The following is an 18,298-nucleotide window of genomic DNA, read 5'->3' as shown; positions in this document are numbered from 1 at the left end:
CGAGTAAATATATTGAATAAAAATATAAACGCAACATTCAACAATGTCCGGTTTTACTGAGTTACAGTTCATATAAGGCAATCAGTCAATTGAAATAAATGCACGAGGCCCTAATCTATGGATTTCACATGACTGGGAAGGGGCGCAGCCATGGGTGGGCCTGGTAGGGCATAGGCCCACCCACATGGGAGCCAGACCCACCCAATCAGAAGGAGTTTTTCCCCACAAAAGTACTTTATTACAGACAGAAATACTCCTCAGTTTCATCAGCTGTCCGGTAGTCTGGTCTCAGACGATCCCGCAGGTGAAGAAGCCGCATGTGGAGGTCCTGGGCTGGAGTGGTTACACGTGGTCTGCGGTTGTGAAGCCGGTTGGACATACTGCCAAATTCTCTAAAATGACGTTGGAGATGGCGTATGGTAGAGAAATTAACATTCAATTCTCTGACGAGAGCGCCGGTGGAAATTCCTGCAGTCAAGCATGCCTATTGCACGCGCCCTCAACTCGAGACATCTGTGGCATTGTGTTTTGTGACAAAACTGCACATTTTAGAATGGCCTTTTATTGTCCACCACAAGGTGCACCTGTGTAATGATCATGCTGTTAAATCAGCTTATTGATATGCCACACCTGTCAGGTGGATGGATTATCTTGGCAAAGGATAAATGCTCACTAACAGGGATGTAAACAAATTTGTGCACAACATTTTAGGGAAATAAGCTTTTTGTAGGTATGGAACATTTCTGGCATCATTTATTTCCGCTCATGAAACATGGGGACCAACACTTTACATGTTGCGTTTATATTTTTCTTCAGTGCACAAAATTGTATGTAATATCACAGTCACTTGGTTTACACACTTGGCAAAAAAAAAAAAAATTTCAAAATTAGCAAAGGATTCACAATTTGCATCATTGCATAACTGTCATAAAAAGACAGTCCATGCTAAAACTGACATTTTGAGGGTGAAATCGTCACCTTTGGTTTCGAAGGTATACAGATTTAGTTTGATAACAGACTGTTACATTGTATCATGTATTCACTGACTGTATCCAAGTGATGTAATTTCTGTAGAAATTAAACCAATGCCATTTCAATGTAATCTCTTGTTGTATCCATTAGATGGCACACGTCATCCACCACAATATAAAATAACCATGCATAAATATCAAGTTTGCCTCTGTTTTGGAATCCATTTGAAGAAATTGTAAATTCCATTGTTATAAACATTCAAATTGTTTTGGGTTTCATTACTTGTCTTAGAGGACCAATAGTAAGTCATCCTGAATGGATCCCCCAAACAGAGGGGGGCAACGGAGAGATAGAGGAGGAGCCAACCATGTCGATCACAGAAGAGGTAAGGAGATTTATTTTTTCTTTTGGACAAGCAAAACATGATTGGCATTTCCTTCTTTAGATTGATATAGATTTCCCTGTTGTTTGCCTCAGGTGCTGAGGCTGGTCAGAGAGAAGAGGAAGGGATAGCCAACCAAGGGAGAGGGGGAAGAGGTAGGGGGGCCAGGGAAGAGAGGAGAGGGGTTAATGGGGGGAACCCGAGGGAGGATAGGAGAGAGCGAGATGACAGAGCAGGGAAGGGAAGAGGAAGAGCAGGGGAGGATGCCAGGGGTAGGGGTGGTCGAGCGGGAGGAGGAGGAGGAAGGGAGATAGTGGGAGGCAGAGAAAATAGAGGGGGAGGGAGAGGCAGAGGAGGAGTGAGGGGGCGAGGTAGAGGAAGAGGGGGAGGGAGAGAAATATCTATAGGCGGTGGCACCCCTCAGGTTCATCCAATGGATTACCCAACCTTGGAGGAGCTGTCAGGGAAAGACCCTTTAGAGCTAGCCATCACTCTGTACTCTATGAACCATGAACTGCAAGCTCTCCTCGACGAGAGAGAGATGCGACAGGACCTTGTTCAGCTTCTCTGCCAAGTATTATGCAAGGCCTTCTTGTCCAAAACCAACCACCAAACCGTACAGTACTTGACTGGCTTAATCAAGGATTCCGGATTCCTCCGAACCATCCTGCCCCATTACGTGATGGGAATGGGATCCGAGTTTGACCACACTCGCCGGGAACAATACCCCCAGCACTTGGACAACATCATGATCCTTCTCTCCAAGGTGCTCAGCGTCTTCCCAGCTAGCTCTATAAAGGGCGTGTCCATGATAGTTGCCCTCTTCAGACCAGTCATCATCAGCCTGCGAGCCGTGGGGGTGGACGTCCTGGAGCAGACGGAGGAGAACCTGGATAGGATCCAGGGCCTGGTCGAGCACCTCCAGGAGAGAGCCAGGGAGGGCACCCTGAGGTCTGACAACTACTCCTTCATCACCCCCCAGGAAGACGCCCCACCCGGGGAGGCCGACTTCAGGACCCTGCCAATCTACCCCATCCCCAAAGAGTTCCACCAGGACCAGAGATCCTACCTCAGGCCCAACCTCATCTCCCAACGCTACGCCAGCGGACTGCTCTACCTGGACACGCACTTCCGGCTCATGCGAGAGGACTTTGTGAGGCCTCTTCGAGAGGGCATCCAGCAGCTGATTCAGAGCCAGCAGGACCTGGGCAATAAAGACATCCCTTTGAGAAAGTGCCGCTTTGATGACATCAGAGTGTACTTTGACACTCGACTGGTGGTTCCATTGTGCACCCCGTCTGGTTTGGCCTATAAGGTCCAGTTTGACTCCCATCCTCTTAAGGTCAGTGAGTTTGATTCAGAGTATTTGAATAGAAAAATGATAACTTACCAACATTGTGTAGTTATATAACTTAAAATATAGTGAGATTATACAATACTCTTTGAAATTACATTAATACATACAATGTTTATCCATATCCGAAGAGTGTATTCAAATATATGTTCATGTTCTTCTCTGTCCCGCACAGTTTGTCCGCTGGCAAAACTCCAAGCGGCTGATATACGGCTCCCTGCTCTGCATGTCCTGTGACAACTTTGACACCTTCCTGTTTGCTACTGTGTCGGACCGGGACCCCAAGGAGCTAGAGAAGGGCTTTGTCCAGCTCAGTTTCTTAGGGGAGAGCAGGCGAGCCCTGGCCGGAGTGGAGGCCCACCAATCGTTCCTCATGGTGGAGACCACAGCCTACTTTGAGGCCTACCGCTACGTCCTCGAAGGGCTGCAGGAGCTGGAGGTAGAGGATCTGCCCTTTCAGAGGTCGGTGAACTGTCTGTCTGTCGTTCTTAATTTCAGCAATTAGCTTGTGAATGCACCAGTGTTGTTGATGCTATGACATAGAGAGTCGGCTAATCAGCCTTGGGACAAGCTTAAGACAAAATGTTGGGTTTTCATCATGCTTTTCTGACAATGAGAATTACAGATTGTATTGATACAGTTCCATGCTTCTGATCTTAAAGTGCTTAACATGGTTTGTGAGTGACTTAATTCTTCCACCAGCTGCTAGATGAATTTGGCTGAAATTATGTTCACCACATGTCAATTCTTGTAATGAAGAATGACATTCGTGATTTATGACGACATGTAAATTACAGGTATATAGTGGAATGCAGCTCAGACGTCGAACCTCCTGCCTACCTGCCCAGGGCAGATACGTATGACTTGTCTGCTATTGCAGTGCCTGAGTTTAAGAGCAGTATCAAGAGCTTCCACACCCTGGATCCTGAAGCCTGGCCCCCCATGGAGCAGCTGGGATTGGACGAGTCTCAGATGAGAGCCCTTCAGCTCGCACTCACCAAGGAGCTGGCTATCATCCAGGGACCCCCAGGCACAGGTGGAATACATTTTGAATAAGTCATACATATTGAATAGATCATGTTTACGTACATGTACAGTACCGGTCAAAAGTTTGGACACACCTACTCATTCAAGGGTTTTTATTTATTATTTTTTAAACTATTTTCTACATTGTAGAATAATAGGGAAGACATCAAAACTATGAAATAACACATATGGAATCATGTAGTATCCAAAAAAGTGTTAAATCAAAATATGTTTTATATTTTATATTTTTCAAAGTAACTACCCTTTGCCTTGACAGTTTTGCACACTCTTGGCATTCTCTCAACCAGCTTCATGTGGAATGCTTTTCCAACAGTCTTCAAGGAGTTCCCACATATACTGAGCACTTATTGGCTGCTTTTCCTTCACTCTGCGGTCTAACTCATCCCAAACCATCTCAATTAGGTTGAGGTTAGGTGATTGTGGAGGCCAGGTCATCTGATGCAGCACTCCATCACTCTCCTTCTTGGTCAAATAGCCCTTACACAGCCTGGAGGTGTGTTGGGTCATTGTCACGTTGAAAAACAAGTCCCACTAAGCGCAAACCAGATGGGATGGCGTATCGCTGCAGAATGCTGTGGTAGCCATGTTGGTTAAGTGTGCCGTGAATTCTAAATAAATCACAGTGTCACCAGCAAAGCACCCCCACACCATTATACCTTTTCCTCCATGCATCACGGTGGAAACCACATATGCAGAGATCAACCATCCACCAACTCTGTGTCGTACAAAGACATGGCGGTTGGAACCAAAAATCTCAAATTTGGACTCATCAGACCAAAGCACAGATTTCCACCGGTCTAATGTCCATTGCTCATGTATCTTGGCCAAAGCAAGTCTCTTTTTATTGTTGTCCTTTAGTAGTGGTTTCTTTGCAGCAATTCGACCATGAATGCCTGACTCACGCAGTCTCCTCTGAACAGTTGATGTTGAGATGTGTCTGTTATTTGAACTCTGAAGCATTTATTTGGGCTGCAGATTCTGAGGCTGGTAACTAATGAACTTATCCTCTGCAACAGAGGTAACTCTGGGTCTTCCTTTCCTGTGGCGGTCCTCATGAGAGCCAGTTTCATCATAGTGCTTGATGGTTTTTACGACTGCACTTGAAGAAACGTTCAAAGTTCTTGAAATTTTCCGTATTGACTGACCTTCATGTCTTAAAGTAATGATGGACTCTCGCTTCTCTTTGCTTATTTGAGCTGTTTCTGTCATAATATGGACTTGGTCTTTTACCACTGTTATTATTCTACAATGTAGAAAAGATTCAAAATAAATAAAAACCCTTGAATGAGTACGTGTGGCCAAACTGTTGACTGGTACTGTATACGCATAAAAATGTCCAGGCCAAAAGCTGAGAAATTGTGCCACGTTGCTTCATGTAACGTAGTCTTTAGTGCAACAGCTCTGCAGGAGTGTAACACTTTTAGACATTTGTTTTCTTTCCTTACTCATAATCCCAGGGAAGACCTACACAGGACTAAAGATCGCCCAGGCTCTGCTTACCAATCAGGAGATGGGGAGAGGTTTCACCTCGCCCATGCTGGTGGTTTGTTACACCAACCACGCTCTGGACCAGTTCCTAGAAGGTAGTCCTCCTTTTTTCTCAACATTGCACTGTGGATGCAATGCACACACCTCACGCTACTTTTGCTTCTCAAATTAAGTTATTTTCCACCTCAAGCCATTCTTGAAGAATTTCAGATGCTACATACCATAATTTTGTGTTTGACCAAAGATAATTCTGAAGGGCACTTTTGTTGTTGTATGTATGAGCACCTTTTAAATTTGTTAAACAATGCGCACCATAGGCATCCACAAGTTTTTACCAGACGGTATTGTGAGAGTGGGTGGGCAAAGCAACAGTGAGGTCCTGAAGCGTTTCACCCTGAGGGAGCTGAAAAGCTCCCATTACTTCCGCCGCAACCTACCGCAACATCTTCGCCGTGCAAACAGTAAGGTGTGGCCCAACTTGAAACCGGAAAGTTACACTGACCAATATGTGAACATTTTAGAAATAGTCTTTAAATGTAAATTGTAAATGTAGCTATTGAAGTGAATGTAGCTCAGCTTTCATTTTTGTCAGGAATGTAACAGTCAGGTTGGCTATCTTTTGGGAAAAGTCAATAAGCGAAATAATATCACATAGTGATGTTAAGAATATTGTTTCCCCTCAGATCTATGATGCATTGCGGACAGAAGAGACTAAGATCCAAACTCAGTCTGTGCAGCTGGAGTGCAGTCTTCGGGGCGTCCTAAGGGAGCAGTACCTCCAAAAGTTCATCTCAGAGAAACACTGGGATAGCCTGACGCTACAGCCAGTGAGTCTTTGATAGCCTCTCTGTCCGACCTTTATAATTACAACTATCAGGCTGGTGACTACTTCTACGACTATAACTAATAGTTCCATCCCCACAGCTACTACTAGAACTATGTACCCGCAATCGCGCGCATGTTGACCCAATGTTTATATCACGCGTCTGGTGTGTCCACCCACACCAGACGCGATCAGGACACGCAGGTTGAAATATCAGAACGAACTTTGAACCAGCTATATTAATTTGGGGACAGGTCGAAAAGCCTTAAACATTTATGGCAATTTAGCTAGCTAGCTTGCTGTTGCTAGCTAATTTGTCCTGTGATATAAACATTGGGTTGTTATTTTACCTGAAATGCACAAGGTCCTCTACTCCAACAATTAATCCACAGATAAAATGGTAAAACGAGTTTGTTTCTAGTAATCCCTTCTTCTTTCGACTTCATATGGCGGTTGGCAACCAACGTTAAGGTGCATTACTACCACCAACTGGACTGGAGTGTGGGCCTCAGTTCATCTTTTAATCACCCACGTGGGTATATGCTCCTAAAAACCAATGAGGAGATGGGAGAAGCGGGACTTGCAGCGCATCAAGTGTCACAAATATAACCAACTTCGATTTTAGCACCTGGCTATGCAGACGCGTGTGAACAGTATGGGTGCAACGATTGAAAAACATGTATGTGTACTTTTATTTTGCAATGCAAAATGTGGTCAGCATGTAAATGACTACTGACCCGTAGCACTCACGTCTGTAGCCATATAGTGCTTTGAAAGGCTGGTTATGGCTCACATTAACACCATCATCTCAGAGACCCTAGACCCACTCCAATTTGCATACCGCCCCAACAGATCCACAGATGACACAATCTCTATTGCACTCAACACTGCCCTTTCTCACCTGGACAAAAAGAACACCTAAGGGAGAATGCTGTTCATTGACTACAGCTCAGCGTTCAACACCATAGTGCCCTCAAAGCTCATCATTAAGCTAAGGACCCTGGGACTAAACACCTCCCTCTGCAACTGGATCCTGGTCTTCCTGACGGGCCGCCCTCAGGTGGTAAGGGTAGGTAACAACACATCCGCCACGCTGATCCTCAACACGGGCTTAGTCCCCTCCTGTACTTCCTGTTCACACATGACTGTGTGGCCAAGCACAACTCCAACACCATCATTAAGTTTGCTGACGACACAACAGTGGCAGGCCTGATCACCGACAACAGTAAGACAGCCTATAGGGAGGAGGTCAGAGATCTGGAAGTGTGATGCCAGGACAACAACCTCTCCCTCAATGTGATCAAGACAAAGGAGATGATCGTGGACTACAGGAAAAGGATGGCCGAGCACTCCCCCATTCTCATCGAACGGGGCTGTAGTGGAGCAGGTTTAGAGCTTCAAGTTCCTTCGTGTACACATCACCAACAAACTATCATGGTCCAAACACACCAGTCGTGAAGAGGGCACGACAATGCTTATTCCCCCTGAGGAGAATGAAAAGATTTGTCATGGGTCCTCAGATCCTCAAAAAGTTCTACAGCTGCACCATCAAGAGCATCCTGACTGTTTGCATCACTGCCTGGTATGACGACTGCTTGGCCTCTGACCGCAAGGCGCTACAGAGGGTAGTGTGTACGGCCCTGTACATCACTGGGGCCAAGCTTCCTGCTATCCAGGACCTCTATACCAGGCAGTGTCAGAGGAAGGCCCTAAAAATTGCCAAAGACTCAAGCCACCGTAGTCATAGACTGTTCTCTCTGCTACCGCACGGCAAGCAGTACCGGAGTGCCAAATCTAGGTCCAAAAGGCTTCTAAACAGCTTCTACCCCCAAGCCATACGACTGCTGAACAGCTAATCAAAGGGCTACTCGGACTATTTGAATTGACACCCCCCCCTTTTTTTACGCTGCTGCTACTCGCTGTTTATTATCTATACATAGTCACTTTACCCCTACCTACATGTACATATTACTTCAATTACCTCAACTAACCTGTACCCCCGCACATTGACTCGGTACCGGTACCCCCTGTATATAGCCTCCTTATTGTTATTTTAGTGTTGCTCTTTTATTTTTTATTTTAGCTTATTTAGTAAATATTTGTTCTTAACTATTATTTTTCTTAACTGCATTGTTGTTTAAGGGCTTGTAAGTAAGCATTTCACGGTAAGGTCTACACTTGTTGTGTTCTGCGCATGTGACAAATACAATTTGATTTGATGTTATCATCAGATAGGACAACTAATATGAGTACGCTAACCCCAACTGCCTCTACAAGGCTTGAGATTCAAAAAGTAGGTCTGGCATTCCCAGAAAAGCTTTATGAAACGATGTTGAACTGTGATAATCTGTCATTGGCCAGAGAGGAGACAATACTTACTATTAATATGTAATCCTCAGGCACTGGATGGCTTTGAGGGCTGTGGTGGGAAGAAGCCGTCTCTTGTTATGGAGTGGCTGGGATTAGGTTTCACTGCCTTCCAGCAGAGGACGCCACATCCTCAAAATTGCAATGCAGGTGAGAAGCCACTGCAGTGCCACAGAGAGTAGACAAGACAACATGATCAGACAGATAATAAACGGAACAGGTGCAGAGAAATGCTTCTCTTTGTGGGATTGTATGTAGCTATTAACACAAGCATTTCGCTGCTTCTGCGATAACATCTACAAAACTGTGTAGGCGACCAATAAACTTTATTGATTTTATTTGATATTATTTAGTCTCTTTGAACTCTTTTTTGTTTCATTTAAAACTCCCTTTGATCCTAACTGAAACTATATGGGGGAAAAAAGAGTTCAGTGCTCATTTTCATGTTGAGACAACTCCTAGGAAGTTAGAAACTCTGGTCCTCACTCCTCACCCATTTTCACCTCTCTATTTGATAATAGATGGGGAAATGGACGAAGCTGAAGAGGAAGAGGACGACCTGATCGAGATAGCGGAGGAGGCAGACCTGATCCAGGCGGAACGCTTTGTAGAAGCCTCAAACATGCATCATGGTCGGGATGAAGATCTTAGAAAGACGGAGGAGACAGTCAGAGATATGGCGGAACTGATGCTGGCCATGAACCTGGAGAACACTGAGATACAGGCAGAGCAGAGTGAAGAAGGCTGGGAGGTGAGAACCAATAATTAACCTTGATCCAACAATATAACCAAAAGACATTGCATCATAAATCATGTGAATCATAAACCAACTGAGCTGCTTATTGATTTAAAATGACAACCTCCTGCTCTAAAGTATTTAGCTTAGGAGTATTGTAGAAAGACAGGTGCTGAGTTAAAGTGTTGTTAAAGTTATTTGAAAAGCCTGCGTGTCTCTCTGTATGTGCGCAGATGCAGCGGGTACAGAAGAGGAAGATGAAACATCGTATTAGGAGGGAGCTGGGCAGGAGCTCAGCCGTGAGTGAGGATGAGGAGGACACCATTCTGGATGTGTGGACTCTCAGTCTGCCAGACAGATGGAGACTGTACCGGTAATACTCCACCTCATCCCCTAGGCAACAGCATTCTGCGAGAGCGTTTATTCCCATTGAGCATAATTATGTCAACTAATTACAGAGAAAATGTATGCACTGATCCCCTCACCTCAAAGGCAAGATTTTGCTCTATAAAACGTTCTGTCACCGTGGCAATGTAACTGTGCTTAGCTTGTGAATGCATAGTCATCATTGCCACACAGGTGTGCACTTGGCTTGATATAACTGGGGAAAAGACTAGTGCAAGGCTCAGTTGTGTGCCGGCCAAAAAGCTATCTTGGATTAAACCCAAAAATGTAATGTTAAGTCACAGCTTCAGCCTGTTTGATTGACTCTGCTCAATGCATTATTACGAATCTCAGATATTCTGATTTTGATTGTGCTGTATGAGGATGCCTGGTAAACACACGTGTTCTATGGGTTTTATATCATTCTTATGACATACTTATTTCGACTCGATAAGTGGTCTTGCAGTGAAATTCTACTCAATGACGTAATCTACTGCTGCTCTGTGTCTGCAGGTTATGGGTGAGGCGTTACCGGACTGAGCTGCGTATGCGAGCCCAGCAGGCGGAGCAGGACTATCAGGACACAGCCGAGCGTCTGGCTGAGATTCGTTTCCTTGAGGACTTATTTGTCCTGAAGCATGCCAAGGTCATCGGCATGACGACTACGGGGGCTGCTAGATGCCGCAAAGCTTTGCAGGAAGTGAGTCCCCGCCTGGTGATCGTGGAAGAGGCGGCGGAGGTACTGGAGGCCCACACCATCACCACTCTGAGCAAGGCTTGCCAGCATCTCATCCTCATTGGAGACCACCAACAGGTACAGGACACTCATTGGTCAGGCATGGTCAACTCCCTCTTAAAGATTTCACTGTTATTCCAGTAAATCCAGGAATTCAACTGGACATCGTGCTTGAACATTTTTCAAGTTCCTAATGTAAACTGGGCTTTTTTTTTTTTTTTAATTGAAAGTCCATGGTCATTTTCATTTCTTAATTGGCTGGGATTGAAATGCAATCAACTTCCAACTCTGCTTGGAGTTCACCCAGCTATAAGGTCTTACATAACTTGACTTAATTCCCTTTAGCTCTGAGTGAATACAGTGTCGTCAGTAAGTATTCACACCCCTTGACTTTTTCCATATTTTGTTGTGTTACAGCCTGAATTTAAAATTGATTAAATATACATTTTGTGTCACTGGCCTACACAATATACCCCATAATGTCAAAGTGGAATTACGTATTCAACCACTTTGTTATGGCAAGCCTAAATAAGTTCAGGAGTAATAATTTGCTTAACAAGTCACATAAGTTGCATGGACTCTGTGTGCAATCATAGTGTGTAACATGATTTTTGAATGAGTACCTCATCTCTGTAACCCACACATACAATGATCTGTAAGATCCCTCAGTCGAGCAGTGAATTCCACTGCCTCATAAAGAAAAAGTACCTATTGGTAGATGGGTAGTGCTGAACAATTTTCTTTTTTTAAACAACTAATTGATCAACATCAGTTCATTCCATTTAGTTAATATTTTTTCTGTGAGCTCAATGTGCACGTTGCACAGAGATAAATCAGATCCAGTAGGAAGTTGTAGTTTCCAACAGGCCAATATTCTACATAGTATTCACATAAAACGTGGAAATTAACTACAGTAACCATAATTCATTGTGCATCTACTTATCGGTATATAGACGGTATATAGAGAGCAGCTGTTGCTTTGCGAGGTACACTACGTGGCCAAAAGTATGTGGACATCCGCTCGTCGAACATCTCATTCCAAAATCATGGACATTAATATGGAGTTGGTCCCCTCTTTGCTGCTACTGTATAACAGCCTCCATTCTTCTGGGAAGGCTTTCCACTAGATGTTGGAACATTGCTGCGGGGACTTGCTTCCATTCAGCCACAAGCGCATTAGTGAGGTCGGCACTGCAGTTGGGCAATTAGGCCTGGCTCTCAGTCGGCGTTCCAATTAATCCCAAAGGTTTTTGATGGGGTTAAGGTCAGGGCTCTGTGCAGGCCAGTCAAGTTCTTCCACACCACTCTCTACAAGCCATTTCTGTATTGACCACGCTTTGTGCACGGGGGCATTGTCATGCTGAAACAGGAAAGGGCCTACCCCAAACTGTTGCCACAAAGTTGGAAGCACAGAATTGTCTAGAATATCATTGTATGCTGTAGCGTTAAGATTTCCCTTCACTGGAACTAAGGGGCCTAGCCTGAAGCATGAAAAACAGCCCCAGACCATTATTCCTCCTCCACCAAACTTTACAGTTGGCACTATGCATTCGGGCAGGTAGCGTTCTCCTGGCATCCGCCAAACCCACATTCGTCCATCGGACTGCCAGATTCATTCCAGAGAACGCGTTTCCACTGCTCCAGAGTCCAATGGCGGCGAGCTTTACACCAATCCAGCTGATGCTTTGCATTGCGCATGGTGATTTTAGGCTTGTGTGTGGCTGCTTGGCCATGGAAACTAATTTTATGAAGTTTCCGACGAAATGTTGTTGTCCCGGTCCTGTTCTGTGTGCTTGTGTGGCCTACCATTTCTCGGCTGAGCCGTTATTGCTCCTAGACGTTTCCACTTCACAATAACAGCACGTACAGTTGACCGGGGCAGCTCTAGCAGGGCAGAAATTTGACCAACTGACTTGTTGGAAAGGTGGCATCCTATGACGGTGCCATGTTGAAAGTCACTGAGGTCTTCAGTAAGGCCATTCTCCTGTCAATGTTTGTCTATGGAGATTGCATGGCTGTGTGCTTGATTTTATACACCTGTCAGCAATGGGTGTGGATGATATAGCTGAGTCCACTAATTTGAAGGGGTGTCCTTTTGGAGATGCTTTTGGAGATGTAGCGTATCTCTACCTGAAAGTACATAAAAGTATGCCTTATTTACTTTGAAGAACTCCAGAATAGTGATTTTGTCAGACAGCATAGGCAGCAGCTCAATAGAGATGTGACGATGACTTGGAATAAAATAATAAAGTCATCAAATAAAACAAATGAAATATAAGCAACTGAAATATTTTAGTAAAGTAATGTTAATAAGTGATAAGCAGTAATAGGCAATCACTACCATCAACACAAGGCCAAATCGACACTGGAGTTGCTTACCACGAAGACAGTGAATGTTCCTGAGTGGCCAAATTACAGTTGACTTAAATCTGCTTGAAAATCTATGGCAAAAAAAAATATTGTTGTCGAGCAATGATCAACAACTAATTGGACAGAGCTTAAAGAATTTTGAAAATAATAAATTGGGCAAATGTTGCATTATCCAGGTGTGGAAAGCTCATAGAGATTTACCCAGAAAGACACAGCTGTAATCGCTGTCAACGGTGCTTCTACAAAGTATTGACTCAGGGGTGGGAGACCCATGAGGCGGGGTCATGTTTTGGAGGACGCATGGCTCTCGACCTTCGCCTCTCCCGAGTCCGTACTGGAGTTGCTGCGATGGGACAAGACTGTAACTACGAATTGGATATTACGAAATTGGTGAGAAAAAGGGGTAAAACGTACCCCTAAAAATAAAAAATATACAAAAACTTTACTCAGAGTTTATTTGCCAATACACTGAGTATACAAAACATGACATAGACTGACCTGGTGAATCCAGGTTGAAGCTATGATCCCTTATTGTCACTTGTTAAATCCACTTCAATCAGTGTAAATGAAGGGTAGGAGACAGGTTAAAGAAGGATTTTTAAGCCTTGAGACAATTGAGACATGGTTTGTGTATGTGTGCCATTCAGAAGGTGAATGGGCAAGACAAAAGATTTAAGTGCCTTTGAACGGGGAATGGTAGTAGGTGCTAGGCGGACCAGTTTGTGTCAAGAACTGCAACGCTGCTGTTTTTTTAATGCTCAACAGTTTCCCGTGTGTATCAAGAATGGTCCACCACCCAAAGGACATCCAGCCAAACTGACACAACTGTGGGAAGCATTGGAGCCAACATGGGCCAGCATCCTTGTGGAACACTTTCGAAACCTTTTAGAGTCCATGCCCCGACGAATTGAGGCTGTTCTGAGGGAAAAAGGGGATGGGGGGGGCAACTCAATAATAGGAAGGTGTTCCTAAAGCTTGGTATACTCAGTGTATATTTCCCATACTCTTTACTTTATTACATTTATTCGACAAGGACAATGCACATTAAAAACGAAATTTCTGCAAATGTTTCAGGTTTAGTCGAAAGCCTAATATTCATCTGTAGTGAGCAGCATATTAAAAACAGTGATCTCCTTGACTCTATTGTCTGTTTATATTGTCTAAAACTGTTGAAATGAGGTGGTCCATGCCATCCTCTCTTGAGGTTCAGGGGTACTTATGTAGCTTGCAACCTCCATTGTCCCCCTAGCTCCGGCCCAGTGCAACAGTGTTTGACCTGGCCAAGAACTTCAGTCTTGAAGTGTCCATGTTTGAGAGGCTGATCAAGATGGACATTCCGTATGTCAGACTTAACTATCAGGTATGTGTGGGAATCTTAAGGGAAGTTTATATGGACAAACCAGATAAACCAATTACCCTTGTTCTTCATTCCTTGTTCTTCACTTCATTCCATATCCATTGACCAATCTTCTCACTGGGTCTATCCTACACAGCATCGTATGAGGCCAGACATTGCCCGTCTCCTGGTCCCTCACATCTACTCTGAGCTGGAGAACCACCCCTCAGTGATGGACTTTGAGAATGTTAAGGTAAATTAATGCATACATAAATTAATGCATACATAGATTTTTGACATGGTATTTTCCCCCCTAGCAGGAGTACATTTGAAGCTGTTTATCAATGAATTTCCCCATGTGGTCAATTCAATGTACCATTAATAAAGCATGATAAACCGTCCATATGTGTAGGCTTTAGAAGTTAGTTGCCGCCCAATATACATTGTATTCAACCCCCTGTTGTATTGCAGGGGCTTCACTCAAACATGTTCTTTGTGGAGCATAATTATCATGAAGAGGAGATCAAGGATGGAAAAAGTCACCAGAACCGCCACGAGGCCCTCTTCGTGGTGGCACTGTGTCGCTACCTCCTGTTACAGGACTACCAGCCGTTCCAGATCACCATCCTCACCACTTACACAGGCCAACTCCACTGTCTGCGCAACCTCATGCCAGCCAAAGAGTTCAATGGGGTCAAAGTTCATGTTGTTGACAAATATCAAGGGGAGGAGAATGATATTGTCCTGCTGTCCCTGGTTCGAAGTAACAAACAGGGGAAGATGGGTTTCTTGAACATCCCCAACCGTGTCTGTGTAGCCCTGTCAAGGGCTAAGAAGGGCCTCTACTGCATTGGAAACATGGACATGTTGGGAAAGGTCAAGCTTTGGAGCAACATCCTGCACACGCTGCGAGAGAAAGACCAAGTGGGCCCTGCAATGACTTTGTGCTGCCAGAACCACCCTGAGCGACACATTAAAGTGTCCTGCGGAGACGACTTCAAACAAGCTCCCGAGGGAGGCTGCAACCTGCCCTGCGAGTTCCGCTTGAACTGTGGTCACGCGTGCTCCAGTGCCTGCCACCCGTACGACCAAGAGCACAAAAAGTACACATGCAACAAGAAGTGCCAGAAGGTCCTTTGTGAGCTGGGGCATCGATGCCAACGTCAGTGCTACCAGGAGTGCCCTACTGACTGCCTTAAGCGGGTAGAAAAGATTGTGCCACAGTGCCAGCACAAGCAGATGGTGCCCTGTCACCAGGCTCCGGAGAAGTTTGTGTGCCAGGAGCCCTGTCAGCAGAAGCTCATGTGTGGGCATCCATGTGCCTTGGTGTGTGGGGAGTCCTGCACCACCACCTGCATGGTGATGGTCACATTGGAGCTCAAATGTGGACACAAGCAAGAAGATCCCTGTCATTATAAGAGATCTACCATACAGCCAGAATGCAGGACACATTGCAAACAGATGCTGAAGTGTGGCCACCCCTGTCCTGGTTCCTGCCAGAGGTGCCACCAGGGCCGCTTCCACATGGGCTGTCTCCACCAATGTGATCGCCTCCTAGTCTGCTCCCATAAATGTCGGGAGCCCTGTACACGTGGATGCCCACCCTGTCAAATGCGCTGTGAGAATCGCTGCATCCATAGTGTCTGTATGAAGCCATGCGGCCAGCTCTGTGCCCCCTGCATAGAGCCTTGTGCCTGGAAGTGCCCTCATCAGCGCTGCAGCAAGCTTTGCCATGAGCCTTGTGACCGTCCACCATGCACCCAACCCTGTACCAAAACCTTGCACTGTGGGCACCCATGCATCGGCCTGTGTGGAGACCCCTGCCCCAACAAGTGTCGTGTTTGCCACCACGAGGAGGTAACAGAGATCTTCTTTGGTACGGAGGACGATGTTGAGGCCTGTTTCATTCAGCTAGAGGACTGCGGACACTTGTTTGAGTCCACGTCCATGGACACATACATGGGAATGGATGAGAACCAGCAGGCTACCGGAATAAAGTTGAAGGAGTGCCCCAAGTGTCGCACACCCATCCGCAGGAATCTCCGGTACGGGGCTCATGTCAACCGGAGTCTGGTGGAAATTGAAAAAGTGAAGGAGAAGATTAATGGAACACAGTCAGATATTGAGGCACAGAAGGTGGTCCTTAAGCAGCAATGGACTGACAAGGAGGATTTGCTAAGGTACCTACCTATGGAGTACATACAGATCAGAGATACACTGAGAGCCTCCGACCTCACAGCAAAGGAACTATGGATCACTGAGAACAAGATGGCCTTACTTGAGAGACTGAACAAGCTGCTGAAGATTCGTAGAGGGCACATGTCAAGCGTAGAAACCTTTTACTTTGACGAGAAGGTTCCGGAGTTCCTGAGGTGGCTGATGGATCATCACCAAAAGTTCTCAGAGCAGCAGGCATCTGATCTGCAGAGCGAGCTACAGAGGCTCTCCTTTTTGGCAGAGCTTAACGCCCGCTGCAAGATGGCTAATGGAACAGGCCGTCGGGTCCACGTTCAGGCTGAGGTCACAGCCATGAGGAAGGTTCTGGAGAGAATGCAGCCATTCACTCAGCAAGACAAGGACTTGGTAAAGCAGGCACTTAAAGAACTGGATAAAAAGCTACCAAGCACTGGCCTGGGGATCACTGATGAAGAAAGGATGATGATTGTTAAAGCTATCAACCTGAGTGTTGGACACTGGTACAAGTGTCCCAACAATCACATCTACGCCATCGGAGAATGTGGACGGGCCATGGAGCGTAGCAACTGCCCAGAATGCAACGCTACGATTGGTGGAGCAAGCCATGCTCTGGTCAGTGGCAACAGAGTGGCATCAGAGATGGATGGGGCGCAAGAGGCTGTGTGATCTGAAGTCAATAATGTGCTGAACTTTGATCTGATGCACCTTGATGATTAAAACCAGATTGTTTTCAGGTTAATTGTGAGTTGTCATAACTGATGTGACAGTTATCACAATTGGCACTCCAGAAAGCATAGCCGTATTAATTGATATATTTAATTCTGAAATTACAGTAAATGATTCATTGAATGTGATGAAATTAATCTGCTTCGCGAAGTATAATACATATTCATTTTTATTTCACAGAGGTGATGTTTAATAATGTCACCCCAGAGTACAATACTGAAATTATATGTGACTTTTTGCTACTGTATCTGTGTGATCTTGAAAGTTGAAAATGAATGATTGATCAAAAAAAAATCATTACACACTGTACAATAATGAATTATGCAAACGATTAGACTGGATTTTTATGTGTGACGATGGGCCTACATGTTTAGACAACTGAGTGTTTTTTTTCCCCGTCACACCAATGGAGGGCAGCAGTGTATTGTTCATTTAACAAAGAGTTGGCTTGATACTTGCAATGTTGGCCTTTTACACAAATGTAATACAATTATCTGAGATGATCCAATATGTTTGCAAAACGATTTTCTAACACACACATTCACACATGAATCATTCAGCTGACTCAGTTCATATAATATGATAAAGGGGCTGAAAAACAACTCTGGCATGAAAAGAGAACACTGTAAAAGTAGGTAATATTCACACACTTGTGCACAAACCAAGTGTTCAGGATACAAAGTGCTGGATACTGTATGTATTTTGGGGGAAGCCATATTATTTTTTTCTACTGTCTGCAACTTGATATGGGAAATTGCTGTTATTTGAATAGCACTGGGAAAAGAGCAGAGATGAGATGTGGGCAGGGTGAGCATCCACAACATCCTTGCATGGAATAGATTAGGGTTGGTGTCTCTCCCATTTTGACCTGGTTAATTATGGAGGTAAACTGCAACTCCACTTTGTGTCTTGGACGTTGGCCATTTATTTAAATTAGGATAGGCCTACTTTATGTATTAGTTGAATACATTTACTGAACATTTTGTTAACTGAGTTATAGCGTATAACCTGTAAGTGATGGTCAGGTGATTAGGTGGCAGGGCGGAGGGGTATGACTTGGTGTGGAACCATCCAGAGACAACCCTTACTCCCTAGGCACTTAAGGCACTGGCAGATCAGATCAGTGTAAGCAATATATAATGAACAATGGTCCAATGTTTCATGAGCTGAAATAAAAGATCCCAGAAATGTTCCATATACACAAAAAGCTTATTTCTCTCAAATTGTGGGCACAAATTTGTTTACATCCCTGTTAATGAGCATTTCTCCTTTGCCAAGTTAATCCATCCACCTGACAGGTGTAGAATATCAAAAAGCTGATTAAACAGCATGGTAATTACACAGGTGCACCTTGTGCTGGATACAATAAAAGGCCACTCTA

At 44.8% G+C, this 18,298-nt stretch overlaps 1 protein-coding gene across 1 annotated transcript; it reads left to right on the top strand.

The window, feature by feature from the left end:
• Positions 1 to 1,688: 1,688 nt before the first annotated feature.
• On the top strand, positions 1,689 to 18,096 carry LOC120064422 (NFX1-type zinc finger-containing protein 1-like; the record flags this gene model as incomplete). Its single annotated transcript, XM_039015000.1, has 13 exons — positions 1,689 to 2,696; positions 2,884 to 3,170; positions 3,506 to 3,744; positions 5,213 to 5,338; positions 5,561 to 5,709; positions 5,927 to 6,070; positions 8,466 to 8,583; positions 8,955 to 9,184; positions 9,403 to 9,542; positions 10,067 to 10,367; positions 13,909 to 14,019; positions 14,153 to 14,248; positions 14,467 to 18,096. Coding segments are annotated over 13 exons (5,340 nt in total), but the record flags the coding sequence as incomplete, so codon positions are not given.
• Between the last annotated feature and the right edge of the window lie 202 nt (positions 18,097 to 18,298).

This window comes from Salvelinus namaycush, chromosome 2, assembly GCF_016432855.1.
Source record: "Salvelinus namaycush isolate Seneca chromosome 2, SaNama_1.0, whole genome shotgun sequence".
NCBI classification, from domain to species: Eukaryota; Metazoa; Chordata; class Actinopteri; order Salmoniformes; family Salmonidae; genus Salvelinus; species Salvelinus namaycush.
Note: the sequence above shows the minus strand (reverse complement) of the source record. Positions and strands in the feature narration are given on the sequence as shown.